The 24,765-nt window shown below is 45.7% G+C and overlaps 1 protein-coding gene across 1 annotated transcript; it reads left to right on the forward strand.

Moving 5' to 3' along the window:
• Positions 1-386: 386 nt before the first annotated feature.
• CDX2 (caudal type homeobox 2) lies at positions 387-24,752 on the forward strand. The gene is made up of 3 exons (XM_081909447.1): positions 387-1,136; positions 15,284-15,429; positions 23,899-24,752. The coding sequence occupies exons 1-3, from the start codon at positions 632-634 to the stop codon at positions 24,100-24,102; spliced, it is 855 nt and encodes a 284-aa protein (XP_081765573.1). The 5' UTR covers positions 387-631; the 3' UTR covers positions 24,103-24,752.
• The last annotated feature ends 13 nt before the right edge of the window (positions 24,753-24,765 follow it).

The raw sequence follows: 24,765 nt of genomic DNA on the forward strand, positions 1-24,765 counted from the left end.
TGAGAGGCGCTCTTTTTCCAGACCTTCGGTGCGCTTCCACCTTCGCCCACCGCCCACCCGCCCCTTCGCTCCGCTCTCCCTTTTGCAAGTTCTTCGGATCCCCATTCTTTGAACCTGTGATTGGAGGTTAAAGTGCACCAGGTTGCAATGGGAGAAGGAAGCTCTTAAACAATAAAGGCCCGAATATGTCTCTGTGATCAGGTCGCTGCCCTCTGCCTTATCTTTTTAAATGCAAATCTTCTTTGGGGGCTTGGAGCAGCTATATTACCCGGGTGCCTCCCTCCCTCCCCTCCCTCCCTCTCTCCCCTCCCTCCCGCTCCCTCTCCACGTCACCTGCCTTGGGTGCTAGGCCTGGCCTGGCCATTGCTCAGAGCGCCTTGTCAACATACAGCGCAGAACCTCGTCCCGAGCGCGGCGAGCCTGGCCGGCCGATGGAGCCGGTGGCTCCCTGACCACCGCGCGTCGGCTGCGCTCTCGGCTCCTCTGCGCCCACAGGGAGGGCTCTTCGACCACGGGGTGGTCGCCGATCCTCGCAACGCACCGGGTTCCCCCCCAGGGAAGGGAGGCCAGGAGCCCATCGCCGGCGCCCTCGCAGCAGTATGTGGAGGAGAGCCCCTCGCCTCCGGCCACCATGTACGTGAGTTACCTGTTGGAGAAAGACGGCGCCTCCATGTACCCGGGCTCGGTGCGCCACGCCGGGGGGCTCAACTTGGCGGCGGCGCAGAACTTCGTGGGCGCCCCGCAGTACTCGGACTACGGCGCCTACCATGTGCCCGCCGGGATCGGGCTGGACAACGCGCAGTCCCCGGGATCGCCCTGGCCCGGCGCCTACGGGGCGCCTTTGCGCGATGACTGGAACGGCTACGGGCAGGGGGGCGTCCCTGGGGCTGCTGCCAACGCCGTGCACGGACCCTCCGGCACGGCAGGGTTGGCTTACAGCCCCGTCGGGGACTACCACCCGCACCCGCACCACCACCACCCTGCGCAGGGGCCGCCGGCGCCCCCCTGCGGAGTCCCCGCTTCCGGGGGGCTGATGCAGCCGCTCAACTCGCCGCCCGGCGCCGAGCACCTTTCTCCCGGCGGCCAGAGGCGGAACCCCTGCGACTGGATCAGGAAACCCACGGCAGGGGGACCCGGTAAGGAAGGAGAAGGGGCAGGGAAGGGCGGCTCGTTGGGTGTCCGGAGGAAGGGGCTGTGGGGCGCAGGCCTGGAGGAAGCCCGGTCACCTCATCACCTACAGGCGCAGCGGGCGGAAGTTGTTCAGTGGGGCTCGGCACTCTGCACCAGCGCCGGGGCACGGTTGCCGTGGGAGGGGAAAGAGGGAAGAGTTAAGAAAGCAAGGACTCTGGAAAGGATCGCGGCTGGCCTTGCTCGTTTCAAGGGTTAAGGTGACGCGCACACCTCGATCAAATTGAGCCCGGTGCGGGGGTGTTTGGTCGGGGACCTACGGCCTGGTGTGAGGATCTCTCTCGGACTGAAGCGAGACAGCCATCCTACGGAGCCTTCTTTTGGAAATATGCATATATTCGGTCTGGATCCAGGGTTGGCGGGTCTTGCAGGGATGGTGGAGCCGATCGCCAGCGCTGTGAGGCCGGAGGGTTGGGCCGTCCTGCGCGCGCCTGCTTGCTTTTAGTATCCAGTTCCCTCGTAAAGCCGAACCATTAAAACGAATGCAATCATCAATAGGCTTCCTGTGCTGGCCTAAGGCCGTGACAGTTTAAAAACGAATATTATTTCCTGCTAAGTTTGAAAGCCACGCGCTACTCCAGATTCCATATAAACTTTCTCGGAAGTAAGTCCGCTGGCGTCAGTGGCGCTTTACGTGCTGGGAATACCTCGCCCTGTCAATTTATTATACCTCTGCCTCCCCTTAAAAGGCATTTGCTCCGAGGTAAAGGCTTACACTGAGAAAATCCCAGTGAAAGCAGCGGGACTTCACTCCTGAGTCGACAAGGCCAGGATTGAGCCAGATTTGTGCATTAAATATTGGGGAAGATAGTTCATTAATAGTGGGCAAAGGAACAAAGAGCGAGCCGGCACATTCTCTGGTTCGGATCTGAGTGTAAATGTGGCGGCAAATAAACTTAACAGGCTGCAAATCCACAAACTGCAATCCACAAAACTGAACTTCGTGACTCTCTTCGGTTCTTAAAACCAACGGGTGTTTTGCCCTTCAGGGGAGCATGAATCTCAGATCCACCCCGTCTGAATTGATATGCCTTACATTTGTGCCAGGATCCCAGCTCAGGATTTACATGGAAGTAAATCCCGTGGGAAGCAGGGGCACTTCCTTCCAAATGAAATTGCGCGTTCACGATCCCCTCTGCAACTGCGCTTCTTCAATACCGTTTAAACTATTTCACAGATTTAGCCTGGATGAGCCGGGCTGTCACCAGAAAGGTTCTCAGACTCTCTCCATCCTGGTCTATTTCCTCCGCGATTCATTCCTGTTGGGCTGGTGAGTTTCCAGACTGTACAAAACTACAGATCTGATTGGAGACAGGCATCTTTATCGCCCGAGCCAGTTAAACTGAAGCATGTGGGCACTAAAACTGCCATTCTAAACACACGAGACACACGCACACATTTCCTGGGAAATCCGTCCCGTTGCAAATTAATGGGACTTTCCCTTTCATGGAGCTTCTCAACCTGGCGAGGTCAAGCCCCATATATAAATCCAAGCACTGCCGCCGAGCTGAAATTTGTGGCTGGCAGGAACTGTCCCCCTAAGGCCTTTCCAATCTGCAGGGGGGTTTCCCACCGACGTTTTCTTTCGGGGAAAGGGCCGCAGCTCCGTGGGAGATCACCTGCTTTGCATGCAGAATGTTCCTGGTTCGATCCCCGGCATGTCCCGTGTCTGAAACCCTGAAGAGCCTCTGCCAGCCAGTGTAGACAGCACTGAGCTAGATGCGACCAATGGTCTGACTCTGAATAAGGCAGATCTTATGCTCCTTTGTCGCTAATATAAATAATTTGGCTTCTGTAAGGGTTCTTTCGAGCGCTCTACGCGCTCCGCCTATTGTACTAATGACATTCCTTACCGTAACTTTGATCGTAGGGCAGGTGAGGCCAGGATTACTTGATGCGGGAAGATCTGTGGTTTTAGTTGTCGGTGGTCCCCGGACCGGTGTCTCCATCCAGCTTCGCAGAATAGGTAGCTATCTCCCCTCTCTCGTCGCTGGGTTTTTGCGAGGAAGGGATACTATGGCGAGGCGCAGCGCCCCGGAGACTTGAATGTGTTCCAAATCTATAGGCGGACATGGATGAACGCGGGAGGCATGACCCAGGCAGAAATTAAAAGCTCGGGAACCCCCGAAAAGCTGCAATCCTAATAAACACACTTAATAGCGCAAATCACAGGCATGTTCACTCGGAAGTAAGTCCCCGCTGTGGGCAACGTCTATGAAGGATTGCAGCCTGGATAGGAAGCAAGTCCCATTGAATTCAGTGGGAGTTAAACCAGAGTGAATATGCTTCGGATTGTACCATAATGGTGGCGTGGGGATTTCCGTGGGGGATTGTCGCTGGAGAATCTAGCTCGTGTGTGTGTGTGTAACAACAACAGAGAGCCGGCCACGGATGGCTGAGGCCGGTGTGTGGACCTCTGTTCTTTACGCGTCAAGTTGCTGGCGTTAATTAGACAACTGAGAACACCCTTCCGGGAGCAAGGATCAAAGCCCAGGAGCAGGAGAGGGCCTCGGCTGACGTTGCTTCTCTAGTGATATTTGAAGCCGGATGACCTGCTGACTGTGTGTGGTTCAGGGATCTGAGCGACGCGTCGGCTGCTGCCCTGCGCAGGGGACGCGCGACCGTAGAAAGCGGGGAGTTTTCTGGGACTTCCCGCTTGGCGGCTCTGCAGAAAGTGCGGGAGCCTTGCTTTGGAAACTTTGGTGTATTTGCGAATTGGGGGGCAGTGATGGTGGTGGTATTGAAGAGCAAATATGCAACTCCTTTTTTTAAAAAAAACAAAACAACAACCTTTGTTCCTTATTGTCAATATTTAAAAGAAAACCACTAAATTCGCATATACATCGTTTCCGACAAGGGAAAGCGGTAACCCGCAGTGAAAGCACTCAAGAGGAGCGGTTGAAAATCAAGTAATGTAATCTACTTGCAGATAAATTTAAGTTTAGAATTGAAGCGTAAGGCGCATTATTTAGGGCCGTCTTGACGCACACGTTTTGGAATTCAGCCGGACTGGAATCGTTTTTAAAACTCTAACCCTTCTACTAATCCGAAACAGAAGGCAGTTTCATGAAAATCCCCGGGGTTTACTCTTGAGTAATGCCTGTAGGATCCGGTTTCTATCCTAGGGCTGAGCTGGTGAATTATACAATTTCCATGAGCAGTGTTTTGAAGTCCATGATACAGTCATCCATTCAGAATCCCGTGGATAAAATATTGAGAGTTTAGAGAGCGTAGAATTAGTCACACGAAAAGATAAAATGTATGTAGGGTCGGATCGTCAGAACAATACTGAACCTCTTATTTTAACCTAATGCATTCTTGTTTTGCCTTGACCCTGAAAGATTTGCTTTAATGGAAACTGGTTGTATAATCCCAGAGGCCCTGGAAGTCTCCACGTTCTTGCAGTGCACTTCACTTGCGAATGTAGGTCCATTTGCTTCTAATGTTCTTCTGATGAGCTCACTAATTCTAGCGAAGGTTCAGTCTCAGGACAAAAGCAACTGGGAAGTGAGGACACGCGCAAGGAACCAGCCTCAGCGATTGGAAAGTTCTCTTGAGCAAGACGCGTTAAAATGAATCCGAGTTCGGCAAGGCTTTGCGCTGCTGCTCCCATTGAATTTTCAACCACGCTTGCGCAGGAGAACTTCCGGTGGTTGTTTGTTTGTTTGTTTTTAAAATCAGGGTATTTGCATCTTCAAAGACACAGGCGCACACTGAATGACCCGGATCCACATTAGACTAAGAATTCAGAAGCAGTCTATAGTTGTCACTAAGATGCAAGGGCTATTGCCTGGGTTGTACATACTTCAGATTTTGGATGAGGAAATAATCGCCCATATGAAAAACAGATTCCTTGAGTAGCATGCTGGGAAGCTTTTGCCTAGTCTTCTTCCTGAACTGCTAGTTTTCTCCCGACAGAGATTCGTTTTCTACAGATGAACATGCCAGAGCCAAGTTTTGTGAGAACTGTTTTAGGACACAGCTTGGAGATGGGGAACTTGTGACTATTGCACTACAAGTCTACTAATCTCTGACCATTGGGCATGCTGGCTGGGGCTGATGGGAGCTGGAGTCCAACAGCATGGGGAGGGCCCTGTGGTATAAAATCTACATGAGCTTGTAGTGAAGAGATTGATTCTCCGGCCCCTCGCCAAAGGAAAGTGTGATCCAGTTTGTGCGCGCCCGCTTGGCTTCCTAACCTCTTAACTGATGGGCAAAGGCATCGTTCTTGTACGCAAGAGGCTGATCTGCAGACCCTGTGGGATCAGCTTGATCTAGCATTTTTTCTGGATTGAGAAGAATAAGAGGCAATGGGGGTCCCCTGCGCTCCTCCGCGCGCATCGGCCTTCCTGCAGGTCGCTCTCCCGTCGAGCTGATACCGGGCTTCATCCTTAAATCATTGGCCGGTGCACGCGGTTGGTTGTGCACTGATTTCTGACTCATTGGGCAGTGCATACCTTTATATGCCCATCGCCGCTGGGCTGCTAATAATCCGTGCAGAGAGGAGTTGATTCTGGGCAGCCTTCTCTGCAGCCCCGTAGGGCAGCGACCAGGGCTTGTCCACCCAGCCACGGATATGCAATCCCTCTCCTTCCTTTCCTCAAGAAAGATCTCCTCCTTTCCATAGTCTGTTCTGCATAGCTGGGGGGGTAGTGTCTTGGTGGGCTTCCCATTGCCTCTAACTGTACATACTCCAGAGTAAGCACATTTGAACACAATGGGAAGTAGCATCTCCTTGGTATGCAACCCCCCCTCCAGGTTCAGTGTCCCAACGTTCAGAGAAAAAAATCCTCTCTGAAACCCTGGAAAGTTGTATTAAAAGGTAAAGGTAAAGGTACCCCTGCCCGTACGGGCCAGTCTTGACAGACTCTGGGGTTGTGCGCCCATCTCACTTAAGAGGCCAGGGGCCAGCGCTGTCCGGAGACACTTCCGGGTCACGTGGCCAGCGTGACATCGCTGCTCTGGCGAGCCAGAGCCGCACACGGAAACGCCGTTTACCTTCCCGCTGGTAAGCGGTCCCTATTTATCTACTTGCACCCGGAGGTGCTTTCGAAGTTGTATTGCTTGTTATTTACTCCAGAGTAAACGTATCTAGGCTCTGACTATTTGCACCTCCTAATTTAGAGGTGTGGAACCTGTGGCCTGCCAGATGTTGGCTATTTTGGCTGGAGCTGATGGGAGTTGTGGTCCAACAACATTTGAAAGTTCCCCCCTTCTCCTTTGGGACCTAGGGAAGTGCTTGCCAGTACCATTAATTTTAATTCCTGTAGGTTACCTCTTTTGGTTTGTTGCAAACTTCTGCTTGCAGCCTTATACACCTTACATGTGAGCAAGTCCCACTGAAACCAAACAGGATCCTATGTTGTGCTTGACTCTCCCACTGAGAGCCAAGAAATTGCTCCCCTTTGACTGGACCATGCCCTTGAGATGCACGGAGACTGCAAACCTGCATCAAACGCAGTGGGGCTTTCTTCTGAGTAGATATGCACAGGATCCTGCTGTAAACAGATATCTCACCCCAAAGTGTGTTTGAGTGCAACTAGTTAAACCAGAATATAACAATCTGAATTCCAATACATTAGTGAGACCTGGTCAACATACACCTCAACTCTGCCATGAACTCACTTTTTGCAATGTGGGAATGACTAATAACACTCACATATAAGTACTGGCTGACTTTATATGCCTGCATTATTATCCCCATGAGAGAGGGAGACAGAAGCGATGGGGGTGAATGGGAAACAGATTCGAGGTACTAGTGTTAATTCACAAGCCCCTAAACAACTCAGACCCAAAGGACCTTAGGGACCATCTGATTCCTTCTGCTCCACCTCAGTCATCTGAGATGCTCAGATGGGACACTTCTGGTGGCTCCCTGCACCTCTGAGGTTGGGTTGGCCTTCACTACAGATTGAGCCAGGGCCTGTGGAATTCCCCACCAGTGGAGGTTTACCAGAAACCATTCCTCCCTTCTTTCAGAGCTGCTCTGAAAACTACATTGTTTTAGAAGGGCCTTTGCAGTATGAATGTTCTCTTCTTAACCAGTTGGTATTTATTAAAGTTTCGTGGGTGCTTTTTGCTGGTTTCATTACTATACTTTCCATACCACCATGATATTCTTTTAATGAAAGTGTAGATTGGAAATAATAAATAGAAATCATGGCTGTAGCAGGAGGTCCTGCATCTACAGTAGCCTTTGCAAGAGCAGACTGGTAATATGGTGCCTTGAGTGAGGACAAAACTCATCACACATACCCTAAATATTTCTTGTTTTCACAATAATTCCTTTTGGTACAGCTGCTTTTTAAATGGATCTTCTCCATAGGTACCCATCTAAATATAGGTTATTTTTATTATTTTGCGCTCCCTCGGCTAGAGGAACCACCCTAAATCCAGCGCTGGCCTTTGCCATTGTGAGGCCCTACAAGCAGATGCTGGGCTTGGGGTTGAGTGGAGTTAGAATCATAGAATTGTAGAGCTGGAAGGGACCCCAAGGGTCATCTAGTCCAACCCGCTGCAATCTCAGCTAAAGCATCCATCTCAGCTAAAGTTAGATAGGCCGAAACAGCTGGAGGGCACCAGCTTGGGGAAGGCTGATCCTACAGCACACCCTTCGCCATCCTTATTAAGAAGAAAGTCCCACGGAGATCAGCGCGACCTGCTCTTGAGTGAGTGTCCTTAGAATAGCAACCTTAGAAGCAACCTCGGATGCTAATGCCCTAGGAAAAGGTCACAGAGGGCCAGAGGGTCCTGCAAGCGCCCCCTTCGCCTTACTTGTGATGCTAATATTGTTCCTCCCTTCTCTTTGGCAGACCCTCATCTGTCATGAGGAGGGGGCTTTAAACCTATCTTGCTTTGATATACACCTTCCTTGCCATTGTTTCCCCCTTTCCCCTTCCCTGACCGCCCCTCACCGGAAAAGAAGAGAAAGGAGAGGGAGGTGGAACAGAAACTTTCGCAGTCAATATTGAAATCTGCCATTCCTCTCTCATTCTCTCTCTCTTTCCTGGGTGGGGGAAGGGGGGAGTGTTGGTGGCTGCAGCAGCTGAGAGTGGGAACAGGCCCTTGGGTGGATTGCAAAATTCTCCACAGTAGATCAACAGGGAAAATCTCTCTCCCGCCCACCCTGTATCTTCACCCCAAGCAAACCAGTGGTTGATTTTCTGCAGTCCTCTCTAGGAGGCATTATTATTTATGTGGGTCCCACGTGGTGATCACAGAATCTCTATCGTTTCTTTATTCCATAAAACGTATATGCATTTTGATTGTGAAAACCAAAACACAAAACAACCCCACTACAAAGTGGTTTACAAAAATAAAAAATGTAAGTCGAGGAAACAGTTAAAACCAGCTATTTAAGATATTAAAAAATATATGATAATTTAGTGATAAACTAAAAACCAGATTAAAACACATGTCAAAATTCAACAAACTTGGGTGCATAAACAAAAATGTTTTGAGCAGGCACTGAAACGGGTACAGTGAAGCCGCCTGTCTGATGTCAATAGGCAGGCGAGAGTGCTGTCACACTAATAACATTAATGTTAGTACAATACTAAACACTTTAAATGCACCTTTACATAATGCAATGCAAAATCGTCAGGCTGCAGTCTTTATCAGGTTTACTTGGGAGTAAGCCCCACCAAATGCAATAGGACTTAATTTGAGTAGACATGGATTGTACTGTTAGGGTGAAATTGGTGGACTAAAGTTACTTAAGTCTTTTGGTTTCAATAGGTCTACTCTGAGTATAACTAACATTGGCAATCACCCTTAAAAATCCCAGAGAGAGAGAGAGAGATCACTTAAATACATAGCAGTCAAGTCAGAAAGAAGTTTCTATTATTTTTCTCCTGTCTTGAGAGTCTGACAAAATATTCGCAAATGGTTAACTGACATGTCTTCATTCCGACACAATCCAGGGAAACTTTCCAGTGGATCAGGGCCATTATTTTCTCTTCTCTAAGCTCTACCTAGTTCTTGAAGGCTGTCTTCCTCCCCTGCTCATGCCCTGCTCCCAAGCAGACAAAATTTCCCCCCACTTGCGGGAAACGGCTGGTCTCTTAAATGTTTGGGGTGTCACTCACCAGGTGTTAAAAAAGCGTAAGGACTTGGGGTTAAAAACAACAGCAACCCAAACAAATAAACAAAAAGTGGCAATTCTACCAGTTCATTCTGTCTTAAATCATTTGTCTTCCGAATCTCTCTCTCAGTTAGCGAGATCCTGGGATTCGCTGGGGAAAGTCACTGCAGGCAGTGACGTTTGTGTGAATATACTGTGTATCAGACTTCATAAATCTGGTGCCTCACAGATCTTCTGGACTCCCAGGTTGATGGAAGTTGTAATTCGGAAAATCTGGAGGGCACCAAGTTGGTGAAGGCTGATATGGTATGATATATGATATGAGTGACCTCATCCATAGAATAGTGTGGCTGGGTTTGCGCTCCAGTTTTGAACTGAGGTGCCGGGGTTTAATCCCTTAAAAGCCTTAATTGGTCCTTGATTGATTTTACTCAATGTAGTTACACAGTTGCATTATTTTAACCAGGACAACAATTCTGTAAAGTTGTGGTTTGGATCTGGGTCTTCCCTCTTATTAAAAAACCCATGAAACTTGAGATACCACAATAGCTCAGGCTGCTGTTATCAATAATGTGGAAAATGTGCATTGCATGTGCTCAGACCCTTTTAAAATGATTATTGCTTAAATACAAAATACAAAACAAAACCCCAAACTATATTTATAGGGTGCCTTTCAGGGTTGCCTTGAAATGCTTCTGCCATTTTAGGAGAACAGATTTCCTGACGCCAAGTCCAAGTCTGAATGGGCTTATGGTTTTAAAAAGTTTTAAAGAAGAATGTCATTTTATCAAGGTTGTATTTGGTTTGAAAATTAGTCTGGAGGCAGAATTAAAGGGAATCAGACCCTGAAGTACAGCAGGTGGGAGGCCACATAAATTGTGTAATTGATTGGTATTTGGATTGCTATCTGGTATTGATATAATATGGGGTATATTGGACTTTTGTAATTGAAAATTAATTTAAATTTGACAAAAGAAGATCATTTTTTTGGCTTGGGAAAAGTGGTTGCCATATGTTTCTCTCCCTTTCCAACTTTGCTCAGATTAGGGGGAAGTGTAGGTGGCCCAACCTGCATGGCTGCTGTGAAAACAGGCTGATGGATCCATTGGCCTGATCCACCCTGCTCGGCATCTCCCTAAATTGGAGAAGAGTCATATTATAAACTCCCATAGGCAGAGCTTGGACCTGCAGAACGCTCTAGCTTCTCTCCCCAGCATATGGGAAAGAGCCTGAAACTGCTGCCAGCCCGTGTCCTCAGCACTGAGCTAGATGCAACAATGTTTTTTTGGCCCAGTGGAAGACCGCTTCCTTTGTCCTGTTTTGGACGCCCCTTCCCCCATCTACTGTGTTTTTTGTTTTATTTTCAAAGGGAGGGGGCAATTTGGCTGAAACTGGGAAGACTAGGTCTTCTGCGTTTTATTAGGAGCCCCCTCCCTGCTTCCCACCCCCAGATGCATTTGAATTCAAGGAGCCCAACCTCTTCCGAACCCCTTTCTTCCTTTCCCGCAGTGGGGAGGGGAAGGGACCTGCCTGTCTCCATTCAAATGCGCCGCGCAGAGCGCGAGGGGAGAATGAAAGCGCCTGCCGCCCATTTGTTCCAGGCAACCCGCCTGCGCCTGCGATTCGGGGGCGTTCCGGAGGCTCCTCGCTTTGATAAGATCGCCTTGTAGCGCATTGTCGGCGCTCGTGTTCTCCATTGAGCGGCTCCAGGGAGCTCCCTCTGATCAGCCTTGTCTTCGTGGCGGGGAAGCTTTTGTCTGGGGGCTGCAGGGACCGCGCCTTTCTGCCCCTTTTGTTTTTGTTTAGCCTCACCAAAGCCAGCCTGCCGGCCATTAAACACCTAAAGGCAGGCAGAAGAAGCTCAGATCTCTCTATTTATTTGTGGTGCGGGTGGGGGTCTGTTTAAGAAGAGAACCAGTTAAACGAGAAGCGGGAGAAAAGACCAAAGGCCAGGCGCAAACAGGCGCGCTGGAGGGCTGCCTGGGAAGCGCAGTGAATTTGGGAAGCGCAGTGAATTTGAAATTGTCATGGCGCAGTTTATTCTCCTGGTTTGGCCAACTATCCTGGGAATAAATTACCCAGGGAATGGGGCAGTCAGGGTTCTTTTAGGAGGAAAAAAAATGTAGAAAAGTACTGGAATTGGCAAGTTCTTGCATTTACGTTTTATTACGAGATAGATCTATAGATAAACCTTCAAACGAGGGGAAATTGAAATTTAGGTAGAAGTCACTCCTTCTTACTCTGGCCCAAATGTGTTTGTGTATAGCTCTGCTTGAAAAAGCCGTGGCTTAAATGACTGTAGAGCTCCTACATTCGTCATAAAATTGACTTTGTGGATTGCCCCGTTCCTATTGCCATCTCAGCACATGACTTACTATAAGAAATACTGTACTGGTGTAAATTAAGCTTCCTTCCTAAGCGGGCTTTTGAAGGCCTTATAGAATCATAGAATATTGTTTCTTGTGGTTTATCTCATTTACAAGTGGCAGTGTTTAAATCAAAGCTTTCCAATCCCTTGAAACTGCAGGAGAAAAGAGCTGATCTCCCAGCCAGATAGTCCCTGCCTGGATATTTAAATCAATTCAGTCCTTTTGCTGGGAATGGCACTGATGCCTCCATGTTTTTTGGAAGGAAGTCAGTTGTTTTACATGGACTTTTATTGATAAGCAAGAGTGCTTGTTGTGGAGCCACATAAATCACTTCATAATTACTAATAAGCTCAGATCTCACCTTTCAATTATTTTTTTAAAAGGCACAGTTTAAACAACATGAAACTAAAATAGCATAATACAAATAACTACAGCTATAAAATAATAATAAAAATAGAACAGGAAAGAGTGTGATTTATAATCAACGCAAATTTAGGGCTTTTTTTTTAAACACACACACACACACAGCCAAATATAGGTGCCTTGGAAGGAAGGAAGGAAATTGTTGTGACTTAACTCCAAGTTTTAAAAAGGCTCTCCTTGGAGAGAGATTTCAAAGGTGGAGTACCACCACCAAGAAGATTGTATTTCCTGGTTCCATCCACTTCATCTCCTTTGATGAAGGCACCTGCAGAACACCCTTCCGTGATCATGACCTTCGTCTATTGGCAGGTTGGTGTGGTGGCAGGAGGTCCTTCAAGGTCCTGGTGCCAAGTCAGGAAGAGTGTGAAGCATCAATGCCCGCATTGTGAATTCTGCCCTGCAAATGAACTAGGGTCCAGTGCAGCTGTTCAAGAACTGGTGTGGTATATTCCTAATCAACACTTAACAATTCTTATAGCACCCTTCATGTTACTAAGAAACTGATGGGTAGTGTACAATCAATGAAATATAAAATACAACAGAGGAAACCCTTTAAAGCATACATAAGATTCAAATGTCTGGGTAAGCATTTATGTCTTAGGCTGCAATCCTAGCCTCCCTTACCCGGGAGTAAGCCTCACTGAATTCAATGGGACTTAACCTCTGTGTAGATATGGTTTGGATTGCTCTGTTAGCCTAACACCAAAAAGGCTACAAAGTGGGTGCCTGGCAAGCCTTCATGGGGAAAGCATTCCATAAAGATTCCAGGTAGTTATCGTGCATCTCCATTGTTTCTGGACAACCTTCAAAGGCAGCCTCACCTACATTGAACTACCACAGTCTAATCTAAAGGTTACCAGGGCACAGATAACCATGGCAAGGCAGCCTCTGCCAAAAAAGAGTCATATTTAATGGGGATTTGTATTTGACTGCTTATAGATAACAAAGTACGTGTATCTGAAGTTTTAATTTGTGGATTCCGTTTCAGAGGTCTTTGCCTTCAAGGACCAGACAGCTGTTTTCTTTTCCAGGAAGCAGCTGCCTCACAGTTTAAATACAAACAAACAAACAAACAGCCTTTGCTTACCCACTCTGTTTTGCAAAGGCTAGTGGAGAGCAGGGCAACACGGCTTCCAGAAGGGTGATCATATTAGTCATTTCCAGGAAAAACAACAACAGTCTTGTGGCTCCTTCAAATGTGAATAGATTTATTGTACTGTAGTGTGTTTGTGGAAATGACCATTTTGTGAACGTACTTATCTTTATAGGCACTTGATCTTTGCACTGAAATGTTGCAGACTATTATGCCTCTTGCATGTCATGACCTTTGGCCCCATTGTTTACATCTTTCGCCTCTGTACCCATGTATACACCTGCAAACTAAGGACAACACATCATGCATCAGATGTGTGAGAAATCCAAATGTTTCCTCCTTGGAACGTCTGCAGATTTTATGTGTGTCAAATTTCCATTACTAGAGGTGTACACTCCTTTTCCACCACCCCACATCCAATTCAACTGTGACTCCAACCACAATACCACAAAACCTTATCCTCCTATCTTAGTAGATAGCCCATGTCTAAAGAGGGAATAGTTTATGGGGAAATGTGATATATGTGATATGCAGTTTAATGAGAAAATAAACAGTATAGCACATTACTTCCTGACCATGTAATGAATTATATATATTTTATAAATTGCACACTGACACACAATTTGTTGGTGGTGGTTTGTGTAAAAAGGCAATGAAGTAGCTCAGTTGGTGAGAGTGTGGTGCTGATAACACAAAGATTGCAGGTTCCATCCCCATACAGGGCAGCTGCATTGCAGATGATCCTCAAGGTCTCTTCCAACTCTACAATTCTATGAAATATAATTCATTGGAAATAGGGCAAAACATGTATTTAACTCTCCCACCCACGCCTTTGAAATAAATGGGAATTAAAATGGCTAAACTTTCGTTTGGTTGTGACTTAAGAGAGCACTGCTTAACAGAAAGTTGAGCATCAGACCTGGGAAAGGGGAGGCCTGAGTTTATACATATTTGTATAAGTGATGAAACGGTTGGGACTTGATTCCCAGGTTCTAAAAATGTTTATTATTGTGATATAAGTTAAGCACAATTTGAATGACTGATACTTTGATCTCCAATATTAAGTGATCTGTTTGGGGACAAAGGTAAAACTGTTAACAAGCCTTTACAAAAAAAACAACCCCGCACTACCTAGGCTTGTTTTGATACTTCGTAACGATCTAGTGAGACTGCACACATGAGATGAACTATGTTTGCCTGGAGCTTCAGTTCATTTCAAGGGGGTTTATGAGTGCAGGAGAATCTCCCACTGGATTGAACCACAGAGACAAGACCTAGCCAAACTCAAGCATGTTGAAAGTAAACTGAAAAATGAAGTCCTTGCATTAAATACTTCCCACTGAAATTTAAAGTGCCTGTTTATCTGGGTTGTGCATATCAGAGAGCTATTCTCCCAAACACATTTACTTGGAGAAGTGGCACTCCACTAGGTTTTACTCAAAAGTAGGCCCACTGAAATGAATGAAAATGACTAAGTTTGTTCCATTAATTTTAATGGGTCTGCTCCACTTAGTGCAATACCACCCATTAATTCTACTGAAGTTTTGGGACTCCATTCCTAGTAAGTGGAAGTTTGTAGAAGTCATAACAGGCCAAATTACAGAGTGCCAAATAATAATACAGATGCACAAATCAAGGTGACCCCCCCCCCAATGCATTGCTTTACGGTTGTGTTTTTGTGTGTGTTTGGCTTGGGGGCCATAAACCCAGCAGCTGCCTCCTTTTTACAAGCGTGCATTGTTTGAAAATCACTTCCTCTTGAAGCCAGACGTTTGAGGGCTTATAATTTAAACTAGCAGGAAGAAGAGGGATCCCTTCTAACCTGCTGTGTTTGGGGGATGGGGTGGAAATAAGCAAGACCTAAGTTTTGGAAACCGTAAAGGCCCAGGGTTATTGGAATCCCTCCTGCATAAACATGTCAAGCAGGGATATTTTGAAATGTTGTTTTGTTTTGCTTTGGTCAACTGTCTATAGAAGCCTCAGTAGCTAGAGACTAATGGGGATTTTTCACAGGGGCTAGCTTCTTGCTAAAGCCAAACGTTCTCCAAATATACCGTCCAAAGAATGCGCCAAAGAAATGGTGCTGTAATCGCACTTCCTTTAACGGACATGCATCTCTCTCCTCAGTGAAAACCAGGACGAAAGACAAGTACCGCGTGGTCTACACAGATCACCAGCGGCTGGAGCTGGAGAAGGAGTTTCACTACAGCCGCTACATCACGATTCGGAGGAAAGCTGAACTGGCAGCCAATCTGGGATTGTCAGAGAGACAGGTGCGACTTTGGCTATTTCTTTGCTCTGTAAGATGTCCAAGGCCCCTGCAGCCTCCCAGAAAATCCTCTTTGGCATGGTGCTTTAGCTTCAGTCCATAAAAAAAAACCCTATCAGTACAATCCATTAAGCAGTCAGGCCAAGGTCCTCCCATGAATCATAGAACTGTAAAGTTGGAAGGGACCCCAAGGGTCATCTAATCCAACCCTCTGCAATGCAGGAATCTACCCCTGGGTGGGTTCGAACCACCAACCTTCTGTTTAATAGCCAGATGCACTGACTCATTGTGCCACCTGCTCTCTTAAAAGCCTCATTTTTTAAAAAAAGTATGTCAGCTAATGTCCTTCCAGGAACAAAAGCATGGGACTTCCTGCACATGGTGTCTTTAGAAAACTGCCGTCTGTTGAATCAGACACTGGTCCACCTAGGTCATTAAGGGTGACAGGGACTGGCAACAGCTCTCCAGGATTTTGAACAGGGGTGTTTTCCAGTCAGGGATTGAACCTGTGACCTCCTGCATGCAAAGGATGTGCTCTCCCATTAAACTCTGGCTTTTCTGTCTAGAGATGCCTTATTCTATAGGTATACTTGCCAGCAAGCCAGGAGCTGGCTATGGCTGCTTATTGTGTATACGCTAAGTGGCAAAGCTGGATTCTGTAAGGAACGAGAGAAATTGCTTGGCTCAAGGGAATTGTAAACCACAGCTTTCACTTTCATATGGGAGCTATAAATCTAACCTTAAAATGTATCTTAATTGTTTTGTGTGTGCTTTACTTCTTTTTTGCTAAAATACTACTACTACTACTACTACTACTATCACTATCTTTATCCAAAGATCTCAGGGCAGTTTACAAGATAAAAATACAAGATAAAAGCACAAGTGTCAGGGGCTCAGGAGCAGAGGCACAGGAGAGGGAGGAAATGGAGAGCGAGGGGGAGGAATCCGAGGGCAGTGTAGGGGGTGACAGTGGCCCGAGGGATTCCTGGAGTCTGTCCAGCGAATCGGAAGACTCGCAGAAGGGAGCGCCGATGGCCAGGGCAAGGGGGGTGCCAAGGGGGACACCCCAGAAGGAAGGGGCCAGCGGGGACTCCCAGAGCAGCAGTTGGAAATCAGGACCAGCTTCCCCACCAGAGCGCAGTGGGGGGGGGAGGAGTCCCAGGCATCGGGACCAGTGTTCCCACCACCAGCGAGAGGAGATGAGTCAGGATGGACCACGCCTCCATCGGAGAGCGGGGAAACGGTCGAGAGGAAGGTTGCCGGCTGGGCGCGCGCGCCAAGTTCAAATGTACAGGCGAGCGGCACAGCAGATAGCCCGGATAGGGAGCCAGGTCCTAAAGCCCGCCGAAAGGAGGGGCAAGAATCAGGGGGGTCAGCGTCAGAAGAGTCCAGAAAGGAGGAAACCCCAGGGGGCAGAAGGACCCAGAGGAGGAAAGAGCAACGGAAGAGGTGGAGTAAGGCTAGAGTCTTAAACTGGTGTACAGGGGGCGGAGACTCAGATGGAGCTTCGCCGGTCTAGCTTCTAGACGTAGAGCTGCACGCTGCGGTTTGGAAATGGAAACTAATCGTCAATAAAGACTTTTGTACGTTATTACTGACTAGCGTTGGTCCTCTGTGAGCTGGGACCTAGAGGCAGCCCTGACAACAACTAAATAGTTAGAACAAAAACAAAACAAAACAAAACAAAAAACCCCGCTCCCACAAACACATTCAAAAGCCCATAGAATATTAATTGGCTAAAGGCCCGATTGAAGAGGAACAAAACTTCCAACAAACTGCAGCTCTTTATACCCCTTCCTCCTGTAATGCTAACCCTAACACTATTCAGTGCAGAATTTTTTGAACTACAACTCCCATCAGGCCTAGCTCAGTGTTTTTTCTTGCTCCAGAACAGATGAAACCATACAATACCCCAGGCCAGCTAAGTTATTTTAGCATCTGAAGCAAAGAAATCCTTTAAGTGCCTCTTGGAGAGCAAAATCATAGTAAATAAACTTAACAATTTGCTTCCTTTTCCTGACACTTAAAATCTGCTGCCTGAGGCAGCTACCTCACTCTGCCTAATGGCAGGGGTGGTCCTAGTTCCCATCATCCCTTACCACTAACCATGCTGACTGGGGCTGAGAGGGTTGCAGTCCCTCAGCATCTGAAGGACCACAGGTTCCCCACCTCTGATTTAAAGCATGCAATTGATTTCAAAATGGCTTTCTCATCTGCATGAACTTAGAAATGCATGCATTTAGAAATGCAGGTTAAAAGGCATGTTTATGTGTCCCCTTTGAAAACATCCTTTCAAGTCCTTGTGCTGAAAGTGTTAGGTAGGTATGAGGCTAAGTTCTGTGGCAGTGGAAGTGAGGGGCATTCATTTACATGGCTATATCATCTCACTTCCATTTGTACGAAGCTCTCCCACCTCCCATTTTTATCCTCATAATGACCCAATGAGGTTCTAACTGGTGGAGATTATTGGGTTTCAAGGCTGAATGGGGGTTTGAACAACTCACTACACTTCCAGTATTTTGTACAAAGATTCACTCCAGAGTCAGCCAGCTCAAATCAAAGGAAATGATTTTGAGCAAATCAACACTTCTGCTCCTTTGATCAGTTGTAATCATAGGATTTCCCTGAATGTATCCATTTCCAAGAGAATGGTGCAATCTAGGGCAAGCGTCCTGGTGTCACATTTTGGTCGGCAGACCACCCTGCAGAGACCACATCACAATGTTTCGTGAACAGTGTCAACTCCTCATGAATTTGATGGCAAGCCGTTCAATCCACTCCAATTAGATGTCCTCCGCACCTCCACCCCTTTTTAAAGCATCGCTACCCTTTTAGTTCTGGCAGGTTATTTGTTGTTTAAACATTCAGCATGATAACCAAAAAAAGTTGTTATGTGCGCATGGACTTGCTTTGCTGTGCAACGTAGCACTGTCACCCCAATAGCCAACACCCAAAACAAGTACGGTATGTAGCTGAGCACTCATTCCATGCGAGCACTCGTTGTGTGGCTTCACAATTTTATGCAGAGTGTGTTGGGAGTGTTGTGGGCTGCACTGAAGACTTTTGTATGAAAAGGTTCCAAGGTCTAATATCTGATAGACCTGATCAGGCCAAGATGATTAAACACACACACACACACAGAGAGAGAGAGAGAGAGAGAGAGAGAGAGAGAGAGAGAGAGAGAGAGAATTGGATGCCTTTAATCAAAACTGCAAGCAATTTATAATGCCAGGTGTTGGCTATGGAATTTAAGAAGTCATTTAAGATAAAAGTGCCTTTCAGCATATGATATGCAGTGTTACTCTCACTCACTACACAAAACCCAGAGGTATCATCACTTTCTCCTTAGAGGATATGATTTCTGGGGAAAACATAAAAATGAGGTAGGGGTGCTTGTGTGTGTGTGTGTGTGTGTGTGTGTGTGTGTGTAGAGATTATAGTTTGTAATTTTAAGCAGTATTAACCATTTTTCTTTTTCTTTTGAGTATTCTATTTTCACTGGTTGGGCTTTCTCCAGAGGGTACTGATACTTTATTGCAATGAAGCTTTATAAATATAGTAGGTAAATGCACAAAGAGGGCAAGTCCCTTTGTTGTCGTTCCCCACCCCACCCCCTTTCTGGGGTCCATGGCTTGAGAATTGCACTTGCTTTTCATTCAAATAGTGATACACAGATTATTCACAATTTACATGCATTTAACTTGTGCACATTCAGCTTTATGCACTTGGCAAAAAACTACAAAAAAAACCATTAAAATTGGGGTGGGTGTCTGGGGAAAAAACTGTTTAGTAATCCCACCTGCATTAGAACCTAATGTGTTTTGACTACACACAATTTTGGCTTTAGGCGCTATCTCTTGAACATAATCCTTGGGGTTGTCTGCTGGCCAGGCATCAATATCTGGAGGGAGACAGGTTCCCCTTCCCTAGTTTTAAGGGATCTTCAGCAATACTTTGAAGCAAGTGGCTACTGGCTCACCAAAGGAAGCCACTGGGCTTGGCTCCAGAAACATATGAAATATTGGATTAAAGTTTCAACACAATATGGCCAATCTAAAAGTGATGAGGGCCATATCACTGCCTTTACTATTTCATTACCCATTTCATGCAAGATGGGAGATGGGGAAAGCGCCTCTGATGTGGAATGTTTTTCCTGTGATCCTACAGAAGTGTGGAGAATCTATTGTGGTTATTCAGTGCTGAGAAGGTATGCTCTGTCCATGCTCATGAGGCATTCTGACCCTTAAGTCCAGTGTCTGAAATGACCTAGCTGCAGCACAGAGAACTTGCTTAAATCCCTTTAGTGTCCATGGAATCTTGGCACACCTGGACAGGGTTTTAGGTTTAAGGCGGAAATGACAACTCCATGTGCGCTCATATATCCAGTTCACATATTGGGTTATGAGGCTGCTTTGTATATATCAACATGCTCAGGAGGGAGAGTTTGTTTATTCCATTCCGATCACCTTAAGAGACTTTCCAGGCAGCCTCCCTAACTGCAGTCTTTGCGGATATTACAAAAGTCACACACCTTCGTTCTCAAAGTCCAAGAGAGTTGTGTTTCTAACTTTTCTGAGTGCCACCCCTGTTCCGAGTGTCCTTGCATTTCCTGGAAATGCATTAGTTCTGAGTCAGGCTCCCATGTGCATAATGGCTTTTCTTTTCTTCTGTCACTTATATAAGGGCTGGTGTTTTGATGACGGCTGCATTGATTTCTAGAGTCCCTGTTTGGCCATGAAAGCCGTAAGAAATCAGCTAAGCTCTAATGTACCATATCCGTTTGCTACTGTGGTTGTATTTTGGATATTAACCTGGGATTTATTTTCCATTCCCACTCTTCCTGTTTTGAGCTTGCCATTAGTTTCCCACTCCAAATATATATTCCCTTAAAATGGGGTGAGGGGAACCCAGCTTAACCACTTTGAAAAAATAACCCCCATGAGCAAACCATTCTAAATTGAAACTAATGTTCAGCGTGCCCAAACAATTTCCAATCCTAAATGTAGATATGCCTCATCCTGTCCCCTTAGTAAGCTTCCTAAAGTAATGAGAAATGAGAAATTTAAATGGAAGGCTTATTATAATCCCCCATAATTGAATAAAGGATGTTTCTTATGCAGGTAGCATTGACATGTCTCCTAATTTAGAGAGGACAGTCCCTTGTCTGAAAGGCTGCCTGGTTCTAGTCTGATTTGAAAACAGAGAACTCCAAGAATGAAATTACCCATAAACATTATTATTTCTTAAATTTCTATATTGCCCTTCATCTAAAGATCACAGGGCTATCTACAATATCAAAACACAAGAATACATAGCATTTTTCTTTCAACAGGCTATTATATCCCAAATGCTTTGGTTGACAAGAAGATGGATACAGTCATTGGTAGCCCTAAGAAAGTGTCAGCAAATCCTTACAGGATAGAAACCTCTGTAAAAATTAAATAAAAAATATGATATGTGTAATGCCAGCAGAAAAAATATATATGTAAAATGTAACCATACAACACAATACAGATCTTATACTTGGAACTGGGGTCACTAATGTGGGAATGTTCAGGGAGGCAGAAGAGGGTATGTTGTTTATTAATATTCTTCCTAACTTGTGCTAGCAAGTTCTATAATTTAGCAGAGTTTTACATTCCCCTTTTAAAAGCACAGCAGATAGTTGGTTGCAGGCTTGTTTAAGCCTCTCAATATTAGATTCATGGTAAGTTCCCTTATATCCCTCTTAAAAGAATAAACACTCCACAATCTTGAGTAAAGTGTATTAAAGTAGTTTACTCACTCATTCACTTCACAGTTGGATCCCTGAAGGCAGACTTAGTTACAAAGTATATACATGTGGATCTATCCCATATGAAGATAGTTCCAGTTTCTCTAGCTAAAAAGCTGCTGCTCCAACAAATGAAAGAAGTCAGAGAGAGAGTGGCAGCATGCCTTGTCCTTTTGGTTACCTGGACAAGTAAGGTCACACCCACCTCTAGTCACATGCAAAAGGAAGTATATCCCAACCAGGAGGAAACAGGAAGTTTTCAACTGACTGGACCAAACATTCCCTCTCATGTCCACTCTAGGAAAACAAGGAATGTTGAACTTGACTGCTACTTATGTATCACATCCCACAACTAACATACTTTTGGGCACCTTAGGTCTTCCTCACTATGGGGAAAGGTGAACATATAGACAATACTGAACCAGACAGACCAAAATTCTGACTCGGAATAATGCAACTCCTTGTGTTCACATGACAAGGCTCTTTTCTACAGGGCTGACCCTTGAAGTGGGAAGGAGGTGTGTCACGGGCCTCCCTTACATTGAATGAAGCCATCTAGAGACATAGGCAATTTCCTGTGCTGAACATACACTCTCTGCTTTTGATACCCATTGCATTGACTTGCAACAGATTTTGGAATTCTGCTTCTGATATTATATTTTAACACCTGGTAACCATGTCATCATATTCTATTAGCTTTTCAACAGATGTTGTTGAAGAACATGTCATAGTCAAAGAAATAATATTGCCCTGGTTTGCTTGAAATTTTAAATCTGGAGGCTCACACATTAGTTTATAAACATGGAGCACAATTCAGTCCAAGTGAATTAGACTTGACTTTGTTTGATTTCCATGGAAAATTAGGAACATGCTTAAGTTTATGTACATATGTATCTAAAAACAAGGGTGTGTACACTTTTCAGTCCAGTGAATTGAGCCTCTCAATCATCCCTCCCCCCACAATTAATGTTTACCCACTGACTACTTTAAAATTTTTAAAATTATTGAGGGTATTGGTGGACCACTTAATGTTTTTTTCTAACTGTGGTAGCAATTGTAATGCCCTGGGTTAGATGCTGTATGGTTTTTAATTGTATTTTTTATTGCTTCTTTTATTTCTTATCTATGCATTTAGTATTAGTGTCATTATTGTTATCTCTATTTTGATTAATTTACTACTGTCCTTCTAAACCATTATCTCAAGGTGATTTACATATAATTAAGAACAATTAAAGGCACAACAATAACAAAACATTTAAAACAAGACTTAAAACCCTAATAAGTGGACACTCATGGTAAAGACTCATTTATCCAGCTGGGAAGTACCTCAGAACAAAAATGCTTTTAATTATTTCCAGAATGTGCACCTAGTGAGCAACTGTCGTATTTCAACAGGAATGCTATTCCACAGAATTGAAAAAGTGATACAACATAAGAAATAAAAGAAGCAGTTAAAATTGAGTTTAAAAGCAGTGTAAGCATTTAATGCAAATAGTGTGCTATCTCTTATCTTCAACCACAAATCCACAGACATGCTGCAGACCGCCTGAATGAAGCTTGCAGATTACTGATGGTCCCCGGATCACAGTCTGGGAGCCCTTGGCCCAAATCCTCTAACAGTGGATTAGTCGTCATGTCTACCCCTCTGTTGTGCTTCAGATTGATCATGTGCTGTCATTTTCTATTTTTAAAAGTGCCCGTCATTTATGTCACTAGAAGCTCACTGGGTGCTTTTTTGGAAAACATATATATTGACTGTAAACCTCAATCTTTTTTTTTTTTAAGTTGCAAAACTGCCCCGGGAGAAGGTGGGAGTAGGACCACACCCATCAGCCAATGTGCTCTGTGAGTAACTGGCTCCTTCTTCCACACTACAGAACCAGTTTCTCCTGAGCCCAGTCTTCCTTTAGCCTGCTTGGACTTAATGCCTGAGAAATGTGGGTGTGGCTAGCCCAAAAATGACCTGGCCTGGGGAACCTAATTAGGCCTGTGGTAGGCCTCAAACTGGGATGAGTGTGATTCCAGAGTGCAGACAATAAAGTGTTTTAGGTATGTCCGAATGCACTCTTTAACACCCTTCCACTGAATTAAAGGGGCTCAGAAGTGTATCACTTGGGCCAGACTGTAATCTTTACATTTTGGTGTGAAGAAAAAAGAGATAATTTAATAATTCAGGGTCCTATCAGTTTTGCTAAGAAGATGCAAACTTAACAATATGGAAATTATGTTCCATCTCCATGACAATACAAGTTTGTTGGCTCCCTCCTTCCCCCTGAAAAACATGTTATTTTTCTGCTTTGAAAAGGAGAGCTTAGATTCTCAGGAATTTATGAGGAGCCCACCCTCTTTCTACACATTCTCCACTCCCTGTCCTTTTCTGCAGGACGGGAAGATTTTTTTGGTCAAACAGCCCAATCCTTTGAATCTTTTCTTGAAGTAAGTCCCACTGTATTTGTGGACCTCCTTCACAGGTAAGCATGTACAGGAATGCAGTCATAGCTGTTGTCCATAAAGTACCTTCTTAGTACATACTGTATTGAGGAAACACATAATGCAGAAGGACCATAGCTTTGGGGTAGAGGATTTGCCTTGTTCCAAAGTTCAATCTCCAGCATCTTCAAGTGGGATAATGGGAGAGCCATTCTCATGGGTCTATAGCACTAAGTTGCTGGAACTTATTTTGTCTTCCTCTTCCCCCAGGTGAAAATCTGGTTTCAGAACAGGCGGGCAAAGGAGAGGAAGATTAACAAGAAGAAGTTGCAACAGTCTCAGCCAGGGGGTGTGCACAGTGGATCAGAACCCATGAGCCCAGTGTCCTCGATGCAGCCAGGGACAACCGGCTCCGGCCCCAATGGAGGGGGAGTGTTGAGTGCTCCCGGTTTAGTGCCAGCCACTGCACAGTGACAGCCGTGGGGAGAAAAGACTGAGCAACTGGATGCGTCCTGCTCTCCTTCGTTGAAGGGGAGGCACACATGCACACCAGCCCCTGGTGGGGAAAGGCCACTGGTCCATTGGTGAAATCGATACAGGGACACTGTGGCTCTGCATCCCACCTGGACTTCTATCCACAGCACCACACTCCAGCTTTTGGTTTCCTGCGCATTTGTACAAAATGTACTGTGATCAACCCACATTGTGCGGCAACAGGGGAGGGGAGGAGATTTGATTCCCCACCCCCCACCCCCATGATTGACTTCACTTTGTTCCCACGCTTGTGGTAGGTGCCACGCAACTGACACTCCTCTTTGCAAATGAAAAACACTGCTATCTCAGGGAACTGGGCCTGGAATGCCTTTTGTTGTTGTTTGTTTGTTTGTTTTGTTCTTGTCATTCCTGTTTTTTTATTACCAATGTTGTTGAGCAAATGATAAATATTAGTGGGCGAAAGAAAATGGGGGGGGGAGGGGGTTAAAGCATATTTCACTTTGTTTCCCTGGTACTCTAGATATATCAAAAGGAGCACTGTTTTACATGACAGCTCGTGGGGAAAGATTGAGATAAGCAGCAGCTGAAATGCTCCAAAGAAATGGCTTGATACAAATTGCTTGCACAAGAGATTGCAAAGTT

Source organism: Podarcis melisellensis (genome assembly GCF_964234715.1).
Source record: "Podarcis melisellensis genome assembly, chromosome: 4".
NCBI classification, from domain to species: Eukaryota; Metazoa; Chordata; class Lepidosauria; order Squamata; family Lacertidae; genus Podarcis; species Podarcis melisellensis.

Coding starts and splice junctions, on each gene's coding strand:
- CDX2 (XM_081909447.1), top strand. CDS start 632: ATGTACGTGAGTTACCTGTTGGAGAAAGACGGCGCCTCCATGTACCCG. Junction 1,137..15,283: donor ACCCACGGCAGGGGGACCCG/GTAAGGAAGGAG, acceptor CTCTCTCCTCAG/TGAAAACCAGGACGAAAGAC. Junction 15,430..23,898: donor TGGGATTGTCAGAGAGACAG/GTGCGACTTTGG, acceptor CTCTTCCCCCAG/GTGAAAATCTGGTTTCAGAA.